We start from the raw sequence: 22395 nt of genomic DNA, 5'->3' as shown, positions 1-22395 counted from the left end.
TGATGAAACATAGCAGTCTAATGTGTGCTAATTAGCAAAAACCTTATGTGACGTCAATGATCCCACTGTGGCCAGAACAGGCCGACACAGAATAAAATATTCAAACTGCATTTTACTACGTCAAGCAAATCATAAAAAAAAAATAAAAAATCGAACGACTTTCATCTCATACATACTTCATTTTAGTGTTTTGTTTGCCTTTAAAAGTAGTATGCATCATCAGAATGAAAATCTCACGGTAATTCCATGTAAACGTTTTTCAAGATTTTTCGCAAATTAGTTTTACGGTGGTTTTGAGCCATACTGAACAATGTGAAGCAGTGATGTCCCCGATCTTTTGTAAACGTAGCACCTAAACATGGTGTGTGTCATTGTCTCTTCATTCAAGATAAATACATGTATACATGTACACGTAACATTACATGTCAATCTATATCTGGACAACTTAGGTGGAAATATAAGAGTTATAAAGCATTGTCTATAGACTAAAAAGAATGTGACCACACACATCTGAAAACCATACATGCATTTACAATCTGCATGTTATGGCCTTTAAATCTTGTGTACTTCATTTAATGGTGGTCTTCTGCTTCAATAGTTAATACATAAATAGCTCCACTTTGGAGCTGGCTTTTCTTCTGTGAAACGTTTACATTTGTGTACTGCATACGATGGCTGTACATTTTCAAGTACAACACATTATTCATTTGACTGGGATATTTAAAGTCAAACTCAAGAATTTTCACTCATATGTACTTTACGGTATCCTGGTTTGTGTTCCTGCAGTCTTAAGAATCACATCAGCATGGCACGATCTCAAAATTAGTAGATTGAAATCAATTCTGGGGACATCAGATTATCCGTCCACAGTTTGGCAGAATCCCTGTTCTGGGGATCTAATATAGAATTTAGGTTGTGCAAATAGCCATACAAGCATCGTCAACCGTTCACTGTCAACAAGGCCACACAAGCAATGAGAGTGTAAGAATCTACAATTCCACAGTATGGAGCTAGCACAAGTTAGATAAATACATAACAGCTTTCATATTCTTCACAGACATCCCTTAGTTCTCAAATAGTTTGATGGTTTGAGCCGTCAGAGATACAGCTATGTTCACTAAGTCAACAACAAAACAAATCATTTTGTCCCAAATGTATCGGACTATTTTGTATTTGATTCACGTTTTAGGCTGTACTGAAGAATATTTCACTCATATGATGGTGGCCAGCATTATAGTGGGAAGAAATGGGACAGAGCCTGGGGGAAGCCTACTACCATCTGCAGGCTGCTGGTAGGCATTCCTACGTATGGCCGGAGAGGAAGCCAGCATGAGCTGGACTTAAACTTACACCAACCACATTGGTGAGAAGCTCCTGGATCATTGTGCGATGCTGGCAAGCTATGACCACCTCAGCCAAAGAGGCTCCTTTTTCATTCGATACAATTCGCTGCTATTAGAAAAAAAACACACTCACAAAAATCTGCCAAAATTCACAACAGAGCAAAAATGCCCATTCTTCTGTCAAAATCAGATGCCACACCTGGCGCTCAAACTTGATCTGTAACTGTCTGACTTTAAGTCATCTTCCAGGTTCAAATTCAGACTAATGAACCATTCTGAAATGTTCGGTAAACTGTTTTGTGGGGACTGACTGACAGATAAATGGGATCTACACCCATAGTGCCCCATGAGGAATGGCTAAGGAGACCAATGAAGTCACCACTACATACATTATCATGAAACCAGTATACATACATATTCCATAAAGTTGCGGGTGTTTTTTTTTCCCCCTTTGGCCAAAGTATCCCATGATTTCTCGTTGAATGAATGAATGATTACAGCCTAAAATGCCACATAAGCAATATTACTTACCTCAACACATTCGAAGATGCGCTGTTGCTGGGAACTACAGCAAGCCTGTTTGAAGCAGAGGTAGCGTCCACACACCAGACATATAGCAGGGTCCTTAGGGACGTTGCTGCAACCCCCACACTGCTTATTACGGTAGTGCTGGAAGATCTTGTAGTACTGGTGAGGCAAAGCCATGAGACGGGGGCCATGCCACACAGGGTTTGTGGACAAGAGGCTCTGAAGCAAGAAAAAACACAGACTTGAGTTTGAAACAGGAAATAATAACAATGAGACATCAGAAATGGGAAATAATAAAGATGTGACCCAAAATGAGACATGACAACAATGGAGTTAGAAATGGGAAATAATAACAATGGGGTCAGAAATGACAAATAACAACAATGGGGTCAGAAATGACAAAATAACAACAATGGAGTTAAAAATGGGAAATAATACCACTGGGGTCAGAAATGGGGAAAAAAACAATGATAAGAGAAGAAAACAAGAATGGAATGGAATGGGATCACAAATGGGGAAAAACAACAATGTGATGAGAAATGGAAATGACAAGAGCATGCAACTGAATGACAGATGAGAAATAACAACAATAGGATCAGAAATGGGAAATAACTACAATGAGATGAAAAATGGGAGATAACTACTCTGATATACGAAAATCCATAGGCAATCTGTGAACCAAAGATTTGAGAGATAACGAGAGATGGACTCCGAGCATGGAAACAACAAAGACAAGCTATGAATGGGGAAGTAAATGAGACTGATTATATAACCTGGACTTACATGTAAGGTGATAAACTAATTGAGACAGGCTCTTTGCTACAGCATAGGCATCATATAGGCTTTGACAGTTGGAAATTTAGGCTCTGAAGTGATACACGGATCCATCAGTGGGATATATTGATTTATTTATTTATTTATTTGATTGGTGTTTCAATTATACGAGGGCGGCCAGCATTATGGTGGGTGGAAACCAGGCAGAGCCCAGCAGAAACCCACGACCATAAGCAGGTTGCTGACAGACCTTCCCACGTACGGCCGGAGAGGAAGCCAGCATGAACAGGACCTGAACTCACAGCGACGGCATTGGTGAGAGGCTCCTGGGTCATTACGCTGTGCTAGCGTGCTAACCGGCTGAGCCACGGAGGCCCCCTTAGTGGGATATAAATGTAGGCTCTGAGACAGCAGGCTTTCACTGATCGCGTAATGATCAGGTTTCTGAAATCATGGAAAGAACCTGGGCACCTCTTGGCTGGAAAGTAAGACTCCATTTCTAACAAAATCACCAGAAACGAATACAGTGTTTATATTAGGTCTCTGGTCCGCGCAAACTTAATGGTTTATGATACGTTTCTGTTGACTAGAAACCGAACAAGCATTAATGTTACATTTTCGTGGTCAGAAACTCACTCAGGGATTAAGTGAATGAGTGAGTCAGTGAGTGCTTGGGGATTAATGTCGCACTTGACATTTTTTCAAGTCATGTGCAGGGATTAAGTGAATTTTCTGCATCTCTGTGTAAAGTGCACTGCATGGTAATGCACTTGTGAACCTAGATGTCAGAATGGTTACATATGGTTCCTTGTGAATCTGGTTCATATGTATTTATTCAAATTCTTCAACCTTTTCAACCACCCTAGACTAATATTCTGACACATTCCTGGAGTACTGTGGGGTGCAGAGAAATAATTGCACTGTTTTATAAAACTTGCATCTAGATCTTTGGTAGCACAATAACAAATAATTCTTGTCATCATTTTTATACTAATTTTACCCATAAATTGCACTGAAAAAAGGTGTTTGAGGTGGAAAATATTGAAGATTTACAGTATGTTGGGTATCAGGCATTTGTGTAGTTCAATGAACTTGAGAAGTCCACACATCTGATCACAATTGCTTTATCACTTATCACTTCACAGGCATGACAATGAGCTGTCTTAGTGTAAAGTGTTAGATAATTGGTGTAAGAACTACAGGTATTCATATAGGCTCTATCTGATAAAAGGCTGCAAGGTACCCTCCTCCTTTCACTGTTTGTAAAACTTTCAAAATCCATCTGATAACGTGTTTGTGCATGCTCATTTGACAACATCTGTATCTACAGGATAATCCTTGCTTCAGCGTGGTTCAGACTTGATTACTGAGCTGCTGTGTGCAAAATTTCACAGCGACTGGGCAAATATCTTGGTAAAGGTCAAACATTTGTTTGGGGAGATCTTACTTTTTATGTTTAGATCTACGCATGTGCTTGCTGAATGGGCCTTGAAACAAACTATTGTAAGCAAAAAATTACATCAAACTATTCTCCTTGACACTGTATAATGGTCTCCCATTGGATACATACATATACTTCATTCTAGTCTTTTCTTTGCCTTTTATGATTAAGAAAAATGCAATTAACAGACATGAAGATCCCTGTTTTAGTAACCCTAGATGGAAGAAATCCATTTATCTAATGTTTTGGGTTTTACTCTCCTTTCTAATTCTTCAAATCTTTTTTTTACATAAAAATGCAGGCAAAGGAGAGACATTTTATGTGTCATAAATTAGATTTGAGAAATTCTATTCAACTTCCATGGACGAGTTGAACAAGTGCAAATTCGCAGTAGCAGTGTAAGATTTCATATTGTTCATATCAACTCTGGCCTCTCATTAAGCCAATGAAACATACATGTATATATCAAAAACATAACCTACTGGTCTAAAGACGGACTTCTTTCCCAGCTACAAAAGAGGATGTACATGCTCTCATATTTCACTTATATGATGGCGACCATGTAAGAGGAGGCGTCTCATGAACTTAAAGGACAGGGTGTACACTAATTCAGAATTTACCACCAATTCTTACATGTACAGTCTGCCTACTTTTGCTGAGTGACCTTTATACATGTATACAAACATACGGACAATTATAATCCCACTAAAGGCTGTACACCAATTCAGAATATTTGTGATCACACCAGAGCCCAATCACCCCCCGCTGTGCATGTTGTGTATTATGTCACACTGACTGGATTAAATGGTGGTTAAAGCATGAGTCTTCACACTAATGGCGGTGGATTTTAGTATCACATACATCTGCAGCTGTGTTATGTAATTCATCAGCATCATGCCGCATGACTACACTAATGACTACCTGTATATAATTACAAACGGCCTGCTACTGACAAATCCAGAGCCCAAATTTCATTAAAGTTACCATGTATTTAATCACAGTCAAATACGTCAGAGCTGAAACTTTGGCAATGATCTGTCTCTAATATATTCAGCCGAAAATAGTCCAGCTCCTAGTAAATTCAAAATATATGACAATGTAGTTAATAGTGATCAATGCACATATGAAGATGACACAGTATTGCTAATATATACACTCAACAAAAATGTAAATGCACGCAGCCACTTTTGTATTGCTTTCTCTTGGTATGTAATGACTTGTTAACTCAACAACTGGGGAAAGTATTCATTATCAATTGTGGCTTTTCAAGTTCAACCAATCTTTTTTTCATCTTTACAAAACTGTAAGGGAAATAATCCCTGAGCTTTGGCAGAATGATAACAGAGTGGTCAGCTGAATCACATTTCACAGACACTCAGTAAGTTTGTCCACTGTTAGTGTCACGAGGAGCCGCACATCTCCTGTGCATAGACGTCACCAAATTGTCAATGGTGGCCTGTGGGATGTTGTCTCACTCCTTCCGCACTGGCACACACAGCTGGCCAACATTCTCTGGAACTGGAACATGTTGTATACACTGATCCAGAATGTCCCAAAGGTGTTTGATGGGTGACATGTCAAGGGAATATGGGGGCCACTTGAGGACAAGAATGTCAGTGGGGCCCCTCAGGCAGTTTTCTACTGTCTGGGCTGCAGACTGTCCCAAAGGTGTTTGATGGGTGACATGTCAAGGGAATATGGGGGCCACTAGAAGACAAGAATGTCAGTGGGGCCCCTCAGGCAGTTTTCTACTGTCTGGGCTGCAGAATGTCCCAGAGGTGTTTGATGGGTGACATGTCAAGGGAATATGGGGGCCACTTGAGGACAAGAATGTCAGTGGGGCCCCTCAGGCAGTTTTCTACTGTCTGGGCTGCAGAATGTCCCAAAGGTGTTTGATGGGTGACATGTCAAGGGAATATGGGGGCCACTTGAGGACAAGAATGTCAGTGGGGCCCCTCAGGCAGTTTTCTACTATCTGGGCTGCAGAATGTCTCAAAGGTGTTTGATGGGTGACATGTCAAGGGAATATGGGGGCCACTTGAGGACAAGAATGTCAGTGGGGCCCCTCAGGCAATTTTCTACTGTCTGGGCTGAAATCCGCCAGTTTTGCAGCCCAACAGTTTCATCAGCAGTCCTGCTGGTCAGAGCTGATCTCGGAGGTGCTGGAGGTGCATGTGACAATCATGAGTGGTTGTGGTCGTCAGCCATGTGGGCGGATTACACTGCTCCAAGTCTCTCAGAAACATGTTCTTAGGCGCCTCATGGTGGAATGACTCACGTTCAAGTGTGCCACCACCAGGACGTCTGTGGCATATTGACATTTTTGGGTGCCCTTTCATTGTCCCAACTGTAGGAAGTGTCCTTGTGCTGGTCAGGCTGACTGTCTAAACATTATGCTGAATAAAACATCTTGCACACATGCGAAAATGTTGAAGAATTACAGTGAGTGACTTCTGTGTTCACTAAATACTACAAGCCTTTTGACTGCAGTGGTTAGGGTGCTCTTTCTATTGTAACTTTTGCTGTATTAATAAATACATGTATGTCTATAAAATAAAAAACACAACATTCTATGCTTTCAGGAAAGTATATTCTTGACCTTTTTCACATGGCCTCCGGCCTATCGGGATGACAGTGCATATCCTTATCATGCGGTCAACTGGCACATGATCATTGAAAGACTCAGTTTTGGGCCCATACCCTATTATACAGGTTGACCCAGAAGTCGCGCACTATCCAGAGTGGTGTGTTGCTCCATCTCTTCCAAACATAAAAACAAATTCAACTCTTTCTTGTACTGTTAGTTTATTAGCCATAATTAACTCTGAAAGACGGAAAAAAAATCAGTATTAAATCTGAAACACAGAAAAAAAAAATTAAAATCAGGATGGTACGCAACTTCTGGGAGACCCTATATAAACACAATCAACTTTCTTCTCTTGCCTCTTTAATGCTAATTTGAAGCTGCTGGCAGTCACTAAGGGTGGGTGTAATACATACACAAGTAGGGTGGGTGTGACCTTCGATTCTCAAAGAATCCTTTGAGATGCTGGGATGAGAAGCAAAGATTTTTCAATTTTTCAATGTGTCATACAAGTAAATTAATACTCGCTGCTTTAGAGACCTGTTTACGATTTCTCAGGTAGTTAACAATCGCAATTAACTTAAAATGACATATGTTGGCTGTAACGATGTAGTTCATTAATAACTGGTATTGGTATGATCAGGGACATGCATTGGTAGTCACACCACAGATCAGAATCCAACTCCATCACACACATTCAATTAATACTGTGTTAAATATAGTACCAGGGAGCACTGTAATTCTTCAACCTGTTTACAAGGTGTTTATTCAAGCATACTCTGAAGGCATTATTCTGTGTAGACTAATAAAATCATACTTTTTGTGAAGCACTGCAATTGGCCAATCCAATCAACGCAGTCTTGTCTTTAAAATCAAATTAAAAATGTGCATAAATTGCCCTAAAATTTGCCCTTTCATATGTAAAAACGTTGAGGAAATAGGGTACACGTTTCATTTATGGATTTATTTAATTGATTGTTGTTTAATATCACACACAAGAATTTTCCATTGATACAGTGGCAGTCGCAGTGTCCATTTTAGGGCTTAGGCCAAACGCAACATAATGAAAGAAATCCAGTAAAATAAGTTGAAGTACTCGTTTTGTAATTATTATTCCATAAATTGGATAAGATGGGTCACTCATTGTATATCATCTATGTATTAACAGCAGATGACTTTAACATGTATATGATCTCCTGTCCGGAAAGAAGTCAATGGTGAGAAAGCCTGTAGGTCAACATAAGTCATTATTTATGTGGCAATGCTACTTCGTTGTCCCGTGCTGTTTACAGGAATTCAAATATCAAATGGATGTTTAAAAAAAAAATTAAAGACAACACCCAAATGTATAAACGCATTGATAAAGTATCCAACATGAAGTTTAAACGGCGTAACTTTTTATTTTAATGTGTTATGTTGCACAAGATATCACAGTAAGCAAAATCATGCACATGGAGACAAATAAAAGCACTTCCACCAGTGATCAGTTTTATCCAATCAGGCATGAGTTATTTCTATAAGCTGAGGATGCTTCTGTGATCAGTTTTATCCAATCAGGCATGAGTTATTTCTATAAGCTGAGGATGCTTCTGTGATCAGTTTTATCCAATCAGGCATGAGTTATTTCTATAAGCTGAAGATGCTTCTGCATCTGCATACAACAAACAAACCTTGTATTACATTTAAATTATGTGCATGGAGCATGACAGATGCGATTGTTGTGTCTCCGGATGGTCTAACATGGCACATCCTACGACCACATTTCACATATTACGTGTGCCAATTTGTCAACAATAACACTGTCGTCGCTGCTCTGGTATTTCCCTCTGCTGTGCTGTACGTCTTAATTAAAGTACCAGGTATGTCAGAAAAAAATTGTTAGTGTCCATTTGAGCCTCTTTTTACCCCTTCTTCCAATAAAATAATAAAGGTCATGTTATTTGCTGTTTTTTCTTTTAATGAATATATCATCTGGTAACCAGCCAGGCTTCGGTGGTATAAAACTGAAGTAATACCTTGCCATCACTGGGGTGATTGTTGACAAAGTTGACCAGGTCAGTGGTCCAGGCTCTTGTCAATGTGAGGGGCTCGTTCACCGCCCAGTGCACACAGTCTGAGGTAGTTCACTTCTGATCCTCGGGGGCCACTCAGGTCTTGTCTGACCAGATGCAGGTAAGAGGTTAGCAGCTGAAACTCTGTCTGCTTGGGCTGTCAAACAATAGGGGTAAAACTGTTTAACAGAAGTGACATGGATGTTGCTTGCTTGACTATTCTATTATATTTACTGAACTACAAATTATGGATAACAACAAAGTCAGGAATCAGATTTCTCAGATATCAGAAAGTGTTATACATATATGAATCAGAAATTGAACCTGTGATATCTGCGCTGACATATGATTGCTGTACCCAACCTGTGATATCTGCGCTGACATATGATTGCTGTACCCAACCTGTGATAACTGTACTAACTTGTGATAATCACACTCACTTTTGCTGTTGATAGATCCTCTGAGAAGAGATGGGTCTGCAGCAGAGAGGCAAGTCTCAGGAAAGGCAGACAATTCTCCTGCAAACTGGATTCAACACACTGAGGGGACCACACACTCTGGCAAATCTGGCCAAAAGAAAACACATGACCTGAATACACATGTATATTGTATGTCCAGCCCTGATTTACCATATGCCTTATATTTATTTATTTGATTGGTGTTTTACGCCGGACTCAAGAATATTTCACTTATACGACGGCGGCCAGCATTATGGTGGGAGGAAACAGGGCAGAGCCCGGGGGAAACCCACGACCATCCACAGGTTGCTGGCAGACCTTCCCACTTACGGCCGGAGAGGAAGCCAGCATGAGCTGAACTTGAACTCACAGCGACCGCATTGGTGAGAGGCTTCTGGGTCATTACGCTGCACTAACCGACTGAGCCACGGAGGCCCCCCCATATGCCTTATAAACTGTGATACTAATGTAACAGCCTGATGGGTTGTCTTGTTTCAGAGTTCTTTGTATCTAAAAATGACACATCATCACACTCACTTCGAATTTTCTCAATTTTCAAGAACCTGTAAGGAAATCACTCTTGCGTGTCTCCAGTTTTAAGGCATAGCCTATCTCTTACACTGGCCAATCAGAAACCATTTTTTATCCCTTCAAGTACATTCAGAATTTCAACTATATGATTGAATGATTATGACTTAACTGCACATTGGCAATTTTCCAGCCATATCGGGGCGATCGACCATTTGATAGGTCAAAATATAAGCATTCACCAACCATAAGTGACTTACATGACATGTACACAGTTTAACACAAGGTTTTCAAGATACCAACATGGTTTTGATGAAATCTTTCATACAGCAAGTTCATAAATTTTTTTATACTTGACTATTTGACCACCATTGTTTGCTGTTACTACATGTACTGGAGTTTAAGCTGGTCTGAATATGGAGCAGTTTGAGTTACCCGTTATGTTGACGTTGTGCACGGACATACAGTAATTATTATTGTCCATAATCAATGAATTTTTTTTACCTGAAATGTTTATTTTATAGATCTGGTAAGGTAAGACAGGTAACTGAAGCCACGTTTTGTGGATGACATTAATTACTGTATATACTGTACATGTACCCATGTTTAAATGCAGTCATTTACCCCACCGTAAAGCAACAAATCCATATCACAAAGGGACATCACTCTTCATGGCTTTGTAGTAACATTACAGCTCGAAGCCCTCATACTGGCTCCAATTCCTCATTCGCCCCTCATACCACCCCACAGGCTCTGCCCGGTTTGCTCCCACTATAATGCCGGCCACAATCGCACACGTATATGTGAAATATTCTTGAGTACTTGGTAAAACACCAATCAAATAAATAAATATTGGTTCCAATCCAAGCAGCATGAGTACGATACACACGCTTGACCTCATTTATTTTCTTCACAGACAGCCTCGCCATCACCTAGCCAGAATGACCTGTACTTACAGCAGGTATTTTATGTTCCATTTCCATGTCAGCATCATCGTACAGCCTGCTACACTCTAGGCGTGTGATCACATGACTCAGAAGGCTTTCCAGCTGAGAGCTCTTTGCCTGTGAATAGCAATGCAAGAAGTTGGAACCGTCCCCACAGAAAGAAAAACCTTTCTTAAAACAGCAGGTACACACACATGTAATAATTAAAAGAAATCTTATGACAGGGTTCACAATGAGGAAAGTTAATGAGATTAAAGACATTGATTTGTATGATTAATTGATGCTTTCTTTTAATGTTTTACATCTATAAAAATCTGTTTTTCCCACATTCCAAAAAAGCAATGATGTGAACATGAATGTTTCACTCCACACACACTGGGAATTTTCAACGTAATTCAAGAGTTTTTTCTCTTTCACACTTTTTAAGTGTTTGAAAATGAGGTTGTGATTTTCCAGGTGTTTCCAGGGCTGTGTGATTGCACTAAAGCATCATTAAAAACTCAGTATAATTATTGCTACCTCCACAATCCAAATCACAACCCTTTTCTCCACCCAGCCCCACTACACTTAATCTCCTCATGTACATGAACCCACCCTGACTACTCACATTTTTGCCCTTGGTGCGAAATGCGGCTTTCTCCTCATCTGTATATCCCTACCTCTCACCCACGATCTCTCTGTGTATGTGTATGTCCACACCCACCCTGACAACTTACACTTCTGCCCTTTGTGCCCCACACGGCTCTCTTCTCATCTGTATATCCCTACCTCTCACCCATGATCTCTCTGTGTATGTGTATGTCCACACCCACCCTGACAACTCACACTTCTGCCCTTTGTGCCCCACACGGCTCTCTTCTCATCTGTATATCCCTACCTCTCACCCACGATCTCTCTGTGTATGTGTATGTCCGCACCCACCCTGACAACTCACACTTCTGCCCTTGGTGTACCACGCGGCTCTCTGCTCGCCTGTATATCCCCTACCCCCCATTCCAAATCTCCCAGTGTATGTATTTGTCAGAACCCACCCTGACTACTAGCATTTCTGCAATTGGTAAACCACACGGCTCTCTTCTCATCTGTACATCCTCTACCCCTCACTCCCGATCTCTCTGTGTGTGTATATGTCCACACCCACCCTGACTACTCACATTTCTGCCCTTGGTGCACCACACAGCTCTCTCCTTGTCTGCATGCCCCCTTCCTATCCCCGCAATCTCCCCGTGTATGTATATGTCCGAACCCACCCTGACTACTCACATTTCTGCCCTTGGTGCACCACGCAGCTCTCTCCTTGTCTGTATACCCCCTTCCCATCACCCGCAATCTCCCCGTGTATGTATATGTCCGAACCCACCATGACTACTAGCATTTCTGCCCTTGGTGCACCACGCAGCTCTCTCCTTGTCTGTATACCCCCTTCCCATCACCCGCAATCTCCTTGTGTATGTATATGTCCGAACCCACCCTGACTACTCACATTTCTGCCCTTGGTGCACCATGTGGCTCTCTCCTTGTCTGTATACCCCCTTCCCATCACCCGCAATCTCCCCATGTATGTATACGGCCGCACCCACCCTGACTACTCACATTTCTGCCCTTGGTGCACCACACGGCTCTCTCCTTGTCTGTATACCCCTTTCCCATCACCCGCAATCTCCCTGTGTATGTATATGTCCGAACCCACCATGACTACTCACATTTCTGCCCTTGGTGCACCATGTGGCTCTCTCCTTGTTTGTATACCCCTTTCCCATCACCCGCAATCTCCCCGTGTATGTATATGTCCGAACCCACCCTGACTACTCACATTTCTGCCCTTGGTGCACCATGTGGCTCTCTCCTTGTCTGTATACCCCTTTCCCATCACCCGCAATCTCCCTGTGTATGTATATGTCCGAACCCACCATGACTACTCACATTTCTGCCCTTGGTGCCCCAAACGGCTCTCTCCTTGTCTGTATACCCCCTTCTCATCACCTGCAATCTCCCTGTGTATGTATATGTCCGAACCCACCCTGACTACTCACATTTCTGCCCTTGGTGCACCACACAGCTCTCTCCTTGTCTGTATACCCCTTTCCCATCACCCGCAATCTCCCTGTGTATGTATATGTCCGAACCCACCATGACTACTCACATTTCTGCCCTTGGTGCCCCAAACGGCTCTCTCCTTGTCTGTATACCCCTTTCCCATCACCCGCAATCTCCCTGTGTATGTATATGTCCGAACCCACCCTGACTACTCACATTTCTGCCCTTGGTGCACCATGTGGCTCTCTCCTTGTCTGTATACCCCCTTCCCATCACCCGCAATCTCCCCATGTATGTATACGGCCGCACCCACCCTGACTACTCACATTTCTGCCCTTGGTGCACCACACGGCTCTCTCCTTGTCTGTATACCCCTTTCCCATCACCCGCAATCTCCCTGTGTATGTATATGTCCGAACCCACCATGACTACTCACATTTCTGCCCTTGGTGCCCCAAACGGCTCTCTCCTTGTCTGTATACCCCCTTCTCATCACCTGCAATCTCCCTGTGTATGTATATGTCCGAACCCACCCTGACTACTCACATTTCTGCCCTTGGTGCACCACACAGCTCTCTCCTTGTCTGTATACCCCTTTCCCATCACCCGCAATCTCCCTGTGTATGTATATGTCCGAACCCACCATGACTACTCACATTTCTGCCCTTGGTGCCCCAAACGGCTCTCTCCTTGTCTGTATACCCCTTTCCCATCACCCGCAATCTCCCTGTGTATGTATATGTCCGAACCCACCCTGACTACTCACATTTCTGCCCTTGGTGCACCATGTGGCTCTCTCCTTGTCTGTATACCCCCTTCTCATCACCTGCAATCTCCCTGTGTATGTATATGTCCGAACCCACCCTGACTACTCACATTTCTGCCCTTGGTGCCCCCACACGGCTCTCTTCTCGTCTGTATACCCCCTATCCCTGACCCCGGATTTCCCCATATATGTGTACGTCCACATCTACCCTGACTACTCACATTTCTGCCCTTGGTACGCCATGCGGCTCTCTCTTCGTCTGTAAACTTACAGGTGAGGGCAGCCAGAGATTGAACAAACACAGCGTTGTAAAGCATCTGAACCAGGCAGCTGTAGTGTTCTACAACCATGGATGTGATTAACATGAAGAAAAACAATCTGAGTTTCCACTATGCTTAAAATATCACATGGGGAGGCAGATTATGTCTCTTAATATAAAAAACACATTTATTTATTTATTTATTTCCGTTGTCACAAATCTTGAAATACCACATAATTCAAAGAGATGATTGAGCGAAATACAATGGTTATAAAACGTATCCAAATAGACAATTCTAACCCATAAAGCATAAAAAATCTTTTTGTTTTTCTTTCTTTCCACTTAACACTGTCGTTGTTAAAATACTGATGGATTTACCCCCCACCCCCAAAAAAATTAAAATCCCAAAAATTCATTGCCACAGCACATGCCTGTTCATTAAAAGTATCACAAAACTGATGTACTCACCATCCCAAAAATTTCACATCTATGAATCAATGATGATCAATTTTGGGGGTTCATAACATTTAGAAGGTTATTGCCAAACATATCTATAACGTGATGCACATCGTACCTTCTCAATAATTACTGAGATTATTTTAATCTCGCTAATTAAAATAATTTTAACTCGCTAATTGAGACACAGTGAAAGTAAGCGGGCAGATCAGAGCAGTCTCCCGTGAAGGGATCACTATGTGTGATATTGATGTGCTAGGTGTGGCCCAGCTATAGTATAGGCCTGCCCTGGTCTAGACAGCCAGCCTTCTTTGACAGTTTGTAAATGGCAACTCAAGATGTCATTTTTCAGTATACAAGATTGTTTAAAAAAAACTCAAAAGACAGAAAAACTGATACTGGAACATGAACGTAGTGAAAATATCTCTTTGCCAATTCCCTACCCAAAACACTCACCATGCTGCTGGACCTAGTGTTTTTCTTATGATTTTTTTATTTTACATTCTGACATTCATCACAACACTGCGTCCATCCCAGCCACTGACAGCCGTTCAATGGATAAAAAGTGAAAAAGTGTCTCTCCTTGTCTTGCCAAGCTGGTGAGGCTCACAGACATGTGACAGAGGGATGGACTACTGTCACCGATCAACTACAGCTAATCCATACTCCCCACAGAGAGTTTACAACTTAAGACAACAGCCCTCGCAAGGCACTATAGTATACAGTTTCTGAAAATGTGTCTGTAACTAATGAGAAGGCACGGTATAAAGTGTTGGTTGCAGACAACTGGTGCTTATCTGAATTTAGACTGCATGCACATTACCACAACAGCTTATTGTTTGTAGGCCTGACAAAACAGTGAGTGCATGCCACTGACAAAAGTTCCTAAATGACAAGTACAGATATATTAGTTTCCGCACATCATATCTGTGACTGACAAGTTGTCTTCAATGAAAGTTACACTGCACATATCACCACATCAGCATCACCAACCCCTTTATATTGTCACTCACGCACAATGCGCATAAGGAGGAATCCAAATATTTCCTGTCCAAGAATGGGTTCGAACTGGCACACTACAAATCCCAGCAATTACTTCAGAGTATATGGCAAGTTAAAATAGCTGGTAGTGTTACAGCGGAAAAAACTTACCCTTTTCTATGGTAGCTGGCAGTGTAAGGACCAGCTGAATGAGTAGTGATGTCATGTCTTTCAAGAGTAAGTAAGGGAACCCCCACACGGTACGGCTGAACACTGTTACCACAGAAGAAATACAAATACAATAGCTTGGGTCAGCCGGCAGGGTAACAACAACAATGTAAATAGTTTTGTGTTTTGACCAGAATATAGGATTTTCAAAGTTTACGGAAGCAAAAAAATAAATAAATACATAAAAACATGGATGAGACAGACACACACACTTCTGTCTGGTTAACAACTTTAGGACATGTTACTTTCCAAGGAATCCAGTTAAAAAATGGTCAAACTGAAACATCCCTTTAATACTTTCAATGGACTGCTTGAAAACTGAAAACTTTGGTTCACCCCAGTTTCAGCTGGATGGCTAAATAATCCCAGCACAGCGTACAAAATAACCTCTGTGCAATATCTGGAAGCCCTTTGTTGCACTGTGTCATTTTTATTATGTTCAAAAACACATCATTCAAAATTCCCCTTTAAGGTCACCAACATTTTTAGGAAACAGCCCCATTTTACATGGCAACCTGCTTCAACTCAATATGAATCTGCACACCACATATGGCATCCTCATCGGAAGCAGTTTGATCTACACAGATTTCTATCAATGTCTTCTTGTTTGTCTTGTTGAAACTTTTTATTTCCAGACTGGTGCAGAAATTTGACACAATTATCCTCAGTTTATCGAAAAAACTAAATGCTGCACTGTGTGTTCATGAAACTTATGATGGTTTTTGTGCAAATTACAAATGTACATAATCACTTACAAGACGGCCAGATGTTTCCTGAATGTAAACTGGCCTTACTACAAAATCTGTACAATGAATAAAAATATTGTTCTTTCCTCGGAGAGGAGTATATGAATATGTCTACCAAATTTGCTTGTTTTTTTTTTTGTAAGACAAGGTGTTAACAAATTAACCTTGAACAGACACCCATGCACCTACACGTTATACACAGATATACAGGTGTAAATCAAGACGTGTGCGTAGCATTCGTGAGGTGTCATAAAATTATCTTAACACCTCAATTTCACCTTGAAGATCAAATTTCAAATCTCTTTGGGAAACAGGCTTTAATTGCGTTCATTTCCTTTAAACCTGCAATTTTCTAGTCAGCTGTCATGGAAATCAGAAATTAGTTTAAAAGAGCCAATTTAAAGGAACTCAGCTCAACAATAATCTGCATACCAAATACGATTTCTTTATCTGAGTCAGTTTCATGGGGTGATCACATTGTTAAAACTTGCCATTTCCAGCAATAACTTTCTGCACAAAACCCCAAAATTATATTAAATCTAGAAACTCAACAACAGTCCACACCTCAAAGAATGTTAACATGATTGTCTCACCTGCTAGAGGCCTGCTCATTAAGTATAACACCGGTCAGGTGTGACCACAATTCTGTGTACGGTCCACTGATCAGAATCTTACTGTGCATTCCCAAGACATGCACAAGTGGCACTGCAAAAGATACACAGGACAAAGTTATCTTTAGTTATAGTAAAGTATTATTTACATGAAGTTGAAATATCAGGATTTCCTTCACTGATACAAGTGACATTTCACTCAGCTATCACCTTTGTTAATGTTACATGTTGACATTTCACTCAGATATCACCTTTGTTAATGTTACATGTTGACATTTCACTCAGATATCACTTTTGTTAATGTTACATGTTGACATTTCACTCAGATATCACCTTTGTTAATGTTACATGTTGACATTTCACTCAGATATCACCTTTGTTAATGTTACATGTTGACATTTCACTCAGCTATCACCTTTGTTAATGTTACATGTTGACATTTCACTCAGATATCACCTTTGTTCATGTTACATGTTGACATTTCACAAGCATGACTTCACAAAAGACACATTTGTTTTATGACATTCCAATCCGAGTTCAGCAGGATGATGTCATCATGCATGTTTACTCAACATTAGTGTTCCTACGTCATGCATCAAGACACGAACAACACACTGTTTACAAGTCTGTGAACGTCTGCATTTCAAATATTCAGTATAAAAATGTTCAAATACACAAAATTATCATATTATCAAAACATAAATTAAAACTGATATCCAACAGCGCTGATGGGGTCCACACTACTAGTCTTATTTTTCTCATAGCTTTATTTCTATAAAGTTCATGGAGATAATATAAAAGAAAAAACTTAGAGAGAGTTCCCATTGAGGACAGAAGACATATATTTACAAAAGTTACCCTGAAGCAGTCAGTTTCATGCATTTCGGGGAGGGCGGTTATAGTATTTGAAAAAACAAACTTGGGGGACTTGAAGGCTATACGCAGCAACTTTCATTTGAAAGCGTACATTCTAGCCATCAATTCAGGTAGATACACTACATGTGTACAACTTGTATGGGCTAATTGTTCTAATTTGGCCATTACAAAGTTCTCAAACCCTACAAGTCTAGAATTTACTAACACAGTTCAAGGAATTTAAGCATACATATAGTACATATACAGTGCTTTGCAGTCAGTGATTTTCAGCTTTACAGCTGTAACAGTTTTGTGTCACCTGACCTCCAAATATCTTGAAAATTGCACTTTTTCGCAATATGATTGCAAATTTGCGACAAAACTATATATTGCATAAAAAAAAACATTGAGTATTATACTCACAATATTTGTAAATTCATCCGACAAATGAATGCATTGCGCACGCATTTAAATAGCATATGGACTCCTAAAGTGCCAAATATAATAAATTAGACTATGGTTAATTTTCCAAGCACTGCAAGTCCTGCATTTATTAAAACGTCTCACTGATTTTCAGCACACATACAATAAATATATAGCACTTTGCACTCAGCCATTTTCAGCTTTACAGCTATATCAGTTTTCTGTCATGTGACTTCCGAATACATTACTGTACATTACAGAGAAGAAAAAAGTCCAGATTCCTGATCTGAACATCAAACTGCATGGACATCAGGTATCATACCTAAACCATAACAATTCAATTTTGGTCACTGGACAAATTTGGTAATCACTGCCTATCCACAGTCTTAAAGATATATAACTGAGTTTTGTATGCTTCACTCGCCCCAGCATGTCCCATCTGCATTCTAAATTTAGGCTCAATGACATCAACCTTTTCTCAAGAAAAAAAGACGTAAACGCTTTCTGTCAACTGCAATATGGCAGCAAATATAGGCCATGCTGAAGATTAAATAATTGGTAGAAAAAAAATGTCATGTCCAAATTCAATTGGATTTCAACCTCAAAGTGCTAAATATTGTGTGCACCCAAAAATGTAAGACTGATGAGGAATAGACTGGACTTGAAACAAAGACTGCTAGGACTGGCGTCTATGACCATTAGTTTCATGAGAATGGGATAAAAGAGAATACAGATTGGCAGGAATTAACTAGATTTGAACCTCAGACAGCTAGATACAATGTCTATCCTTCTGCGAAGACAGGTGAAAATAAAACACTGCTCTCAGACAGCAGTGCTGAGCCACATGTATAGAGACAGAGCTTGACTTTGATCAAGAAATTTTTCCTTTGATCTACTGTCGCTGGCCGTAGACAGAATTAGAATACACACTCTGTAGACAGCAAAACTACAGTGAATGGGTTTCATGAAGTCTAGCATGAAGCTCCCTTGTAAGTCGTTATTTACATGAGAAGGTGTTGTCAAGGAAGGAAAATAGGAAGGAAAAGAATGGGTGTCTGACCTACAGGCTGAGGTAGGTTACCTGCACCACATGTATAGTAATACAGTTACCTCCAAAGTCAAATGCATAGGCTTACATTTCTATTTCTGAAGTACGGTGGTGTCATTTAAATATATCTAGCGGGAAAACTATAGATTGTAGATTAACAAGTCTTGAGCTACAATTTGGTGCAAGTCTCAGATTTGTAGCTTTCGTAGTTCTCGAGTTACAGGCCACTGAAATTACGTGACAGAAAAAAAGTTTTTGACCATATCTCAATAAGTTATAAAGGTAGGTAAAATCCGAAACAGGCTGCTTGGCTGGTATGAGATATAGTCCAGTCTAAGTTAAACTCTAGGTATGGCAGATTTATTCAAGCGTGACCAAAACTGCAGGGTCTAACCCAGAGGATTCGGATCGTATCTCCAGTGATTCTATACTGAATTCCAAAAGAAACGGGAATTTTTCCAATGTCAAATTGGAAGTACATTTTGAGTAATCAAAAGTGTGTAGATATGTAATGGATGTTCCAGAGAGTGTTTTTCAATTTTAAAGATGAGTATCTTCCGCAAACACAGCAACCGTGATGTCAGGCGGCACCGACTTGTACTGATTTTAATTTTCATATTCCTCGTGAAGTGTTTGCTAGTTGAGTTGAATGCGCTTCCTTTTCATGAGATTCTTTGTCTGAGAACGCGTCTTAAGCAACATAAATCGCACAACTGTTGCATTCGCATTTTGATGCAACAGTGACCATGCCACGTCTGAGTGCTGATGAACGTCAAAGAGCTATCGGCAACATTGAGGCACGTTAGAACTTCTCACGTGTCACCAGGCATTATGGTATTGATCAGTCCACCATACACAGACTGCTTGACTGCTACTAACAACGTTAATGACCATGATAAGAGCAGACAACTTCGTGTGACATCAAACCGTCAAGACCACTTCATTATCATTCCCCACTGTCGGAATGGGTCCCTGCAAGCAGCCACTTCAACTCGAAGCACAGTTGGAACAATGAACCGGCCCATCAGCACCAATACAGTATGTCGCCGACTCAACGACATGGGTTTGCGTGGCCGTCGACCTTATGTTGGGTCACGTTTGACTCCACGTCACAGACACGGTCAACTTAACTGAGCCGCAGGTTATCGGAACTGGCGCAATGGGCAATGGCAGAATATCATCTTTTTGAATAACAGTTGATATTGAATTGCAACAGCGGACAGCCGAGTGAGGGTATGGCAACGTAGAGGTGATAGGTTCAGTGATCCATGTGTATTGGAGAATGACCATTGGGGAGGGCCTTCTGTCATGCTTTGGGGGACAATCAGCTGGGGATGTCATGTTCCGTCTGTGATCTTCCAAAACAATGGACAGGGACATGGTAGAGGCCTCACGAAGCAGCGCCATGTTGATGAAGTGTTGAGGCCTATAGTTATTGGAATTTTTATTCCATCAGAAAAAAAATTCCTGAAAGGCATGGCTGTTAAGCCAAATTAAATGAGTTATCCCAATTCCATTCATTCAGAAGAATCATATATGAGCTTTTAATTGAGTTATTGTCTTGTTACGTTTTAATAAAGTCAACCAGCTCTTACTCACTTGCAGTTTATACTATTTCTCCCAGTCCCGTTTCTTTTGGAATTCAGTACAGATCCTTGTTACAACATGCTATTTGTATTTAAATTCAATTTATTTATTTATCTGATGGGTGTTTTATGCGGTACTCAAGAATATTTCACCTCAACAACGTTGGCCAGCACTGTGGTAGAAGGGAAACAGACAGAGCACGGGGGAAACCCACGACCATCGACTTGGACTTGTGACATGTTTGGATTCAAACATACAATTCCTTCATCATGAACTTGAGTGGCGCCAAAAAAGACAACAACCTTATGTCACTGACACAAACGTTTACACAGAGTCTTCTTGTACCTGACCTGATGGTTCAGGCTGACACGGAGAGTGAAGTGAACACCAAAAGCAATAAAGCAATATTACAATACCACATGTACCTCCAGACACTGAAGAGTTCACGGTCCGATTAGCCAAACACTGAGGCATACAAGTATCTGTATATGTGCCCTGTTTGGTGTACCAAGGAAGGAGAAATAAACCTGCACAACCTAGCTATACAGGAAATAATCTTCATCCAGGTCTTCCTCGTTACAACGACATTATTCCTCAATATAGCATGGTCACAAATTTTCCACACCCTTGTTGTTGCACACATGGGTACACAGAAGAAAATGTTCAGATTTTGTAAATTCTTAGCACTAGGAAGCTTGGTTATCATTGAATACTGAATGAAAATCATAAAATTATGTTGATGTGTTAACATCAAGCATCACCCACACCAAGTTTCTGGGTTATATATGTCATAGGGCATCAATCCTGTCAGTAGCTAACAAACATATAATGTGCATCACTTCATAACATAACACAGCAGGCAGATTAGTACCTGCACCCTAATAACAGAGACGTCATGAGAGAGAGAGGGATGTTGGTTAGATTATGCAGGGTTTTGCCTGTCATTCAATATTCTCCACAAAAGTTCTTTGGATGGCCTTCATATTTGTTTGGTATATTGCTGAAGCCTCAAGGAAGTTCAGTATCCAGTGTCCAAAAAATTGCATACCCATGTAAGCTACAGGGAGTGATGACTTGATAAATCGTCTGAACCAACACTGTATTTTACATGCTGTGTTTAGATATGAAAATGTCCATTCCCCGGATCACCAAAAGTGGCTTAGAGACAGTAAAACAGTTTCTCATCAAATCTTTTCAACGATCATTACGCTAGTTATTGTAAATACGTGCAAAGACAGAGACAACTACCAAGTCGCCAACATTTTGTACTTACAAAAACTGGCTTTCCTGGAAACCGAGGATGACAGCATCAAGTTACCTCCCCTTACCAACAGTTCCAGCTCGAGATTTGTCCTGGGAAAAGGATGTCATAAAGCCACTTATTAATCATTCGTTTTTAGGCAAGGTGTCAGCAGATTCCACTTTCAATTCATTTATTCTGATGGCCCTTGGGAGAGTAGCTACATGTACACGTAAGAGTCTACATACTTCATTATGTCTTCACTGTTTTTTTCATTTTTCTTTCATCATGTATACTCAGGCTTAGGGTTTCAGGTCATACTCAACAACTTAGAAGGTCTATATGTATGTATGTATGTATGTATGTATGTATGCAGTCGTGGGTTTCACATCGTACTCAACAACTTAGAAGGTCTATATGTATGTATGTATGTATGTATGTATGCAGTCGTGGGTTTCACATCGTACTCAACAACTTAGAAGGTCTATATGTATGTATGTATGT

General features: G+C 40.7%; 1 protein-coding gene across 1 annotated transcript in view; it reads right to left on the bottom strand.

The window, feature by feature from the left end:
• LOC135477765 (E3 ubiquitin-protein ligase ubr3-like) overlaps nucleotides 1-22395 on the bottom strand; it is a 64522-nt gene that overhangs the window by 3122 nt on the left and 39005 nt on the right. Inside the window, 10 exon segments of the mRNA XM_064757967.1 lie at nucleotides 1875-2090; nucleotides 6885-6910; nucleotides 8740-8878; nucleotides 9162-9287; nucleotides 10664-10771; nucleotides 13679-13797; nucleotides 15325-15400; nucleotides 15402-15426; nucleotides 16721-16832; nucleotides 21925-22004. Coding sequence (XP_064614037.1) covers nucleotides 1875-2090; nucleotides 6885-6910; nucleotides 8740-8878; nucleotides 9162-9287; nucleotides 10664-10771; nucleotides 13679-13797; nucleotides 15325-15400; nucleotides 15402-15426; nucleotides 16721-16832; nucleotides 21925-22004 — 1027 coding nt within the window.

The sequence above is a fragment of the Liolophura sinensis genome, chromosome 11, assembly GCF_032854445.1.
Source record: "Liolophura sinensis isolate JHLJ2023 chromosome 11, CUHK_Ljap_v2, whole genome shotgun sequence".
Lineage (NCBI taxonomy): Eukaryota > Metazoa > Mollusca > Polyplacophora > Chitonida > Chitonidae > Liolophura > Liolophura sinensis.
Note: the sequence above shows the minus strand (reverse complement) of the source record. Positions and strands in the feature narration are given on the sequence as shown.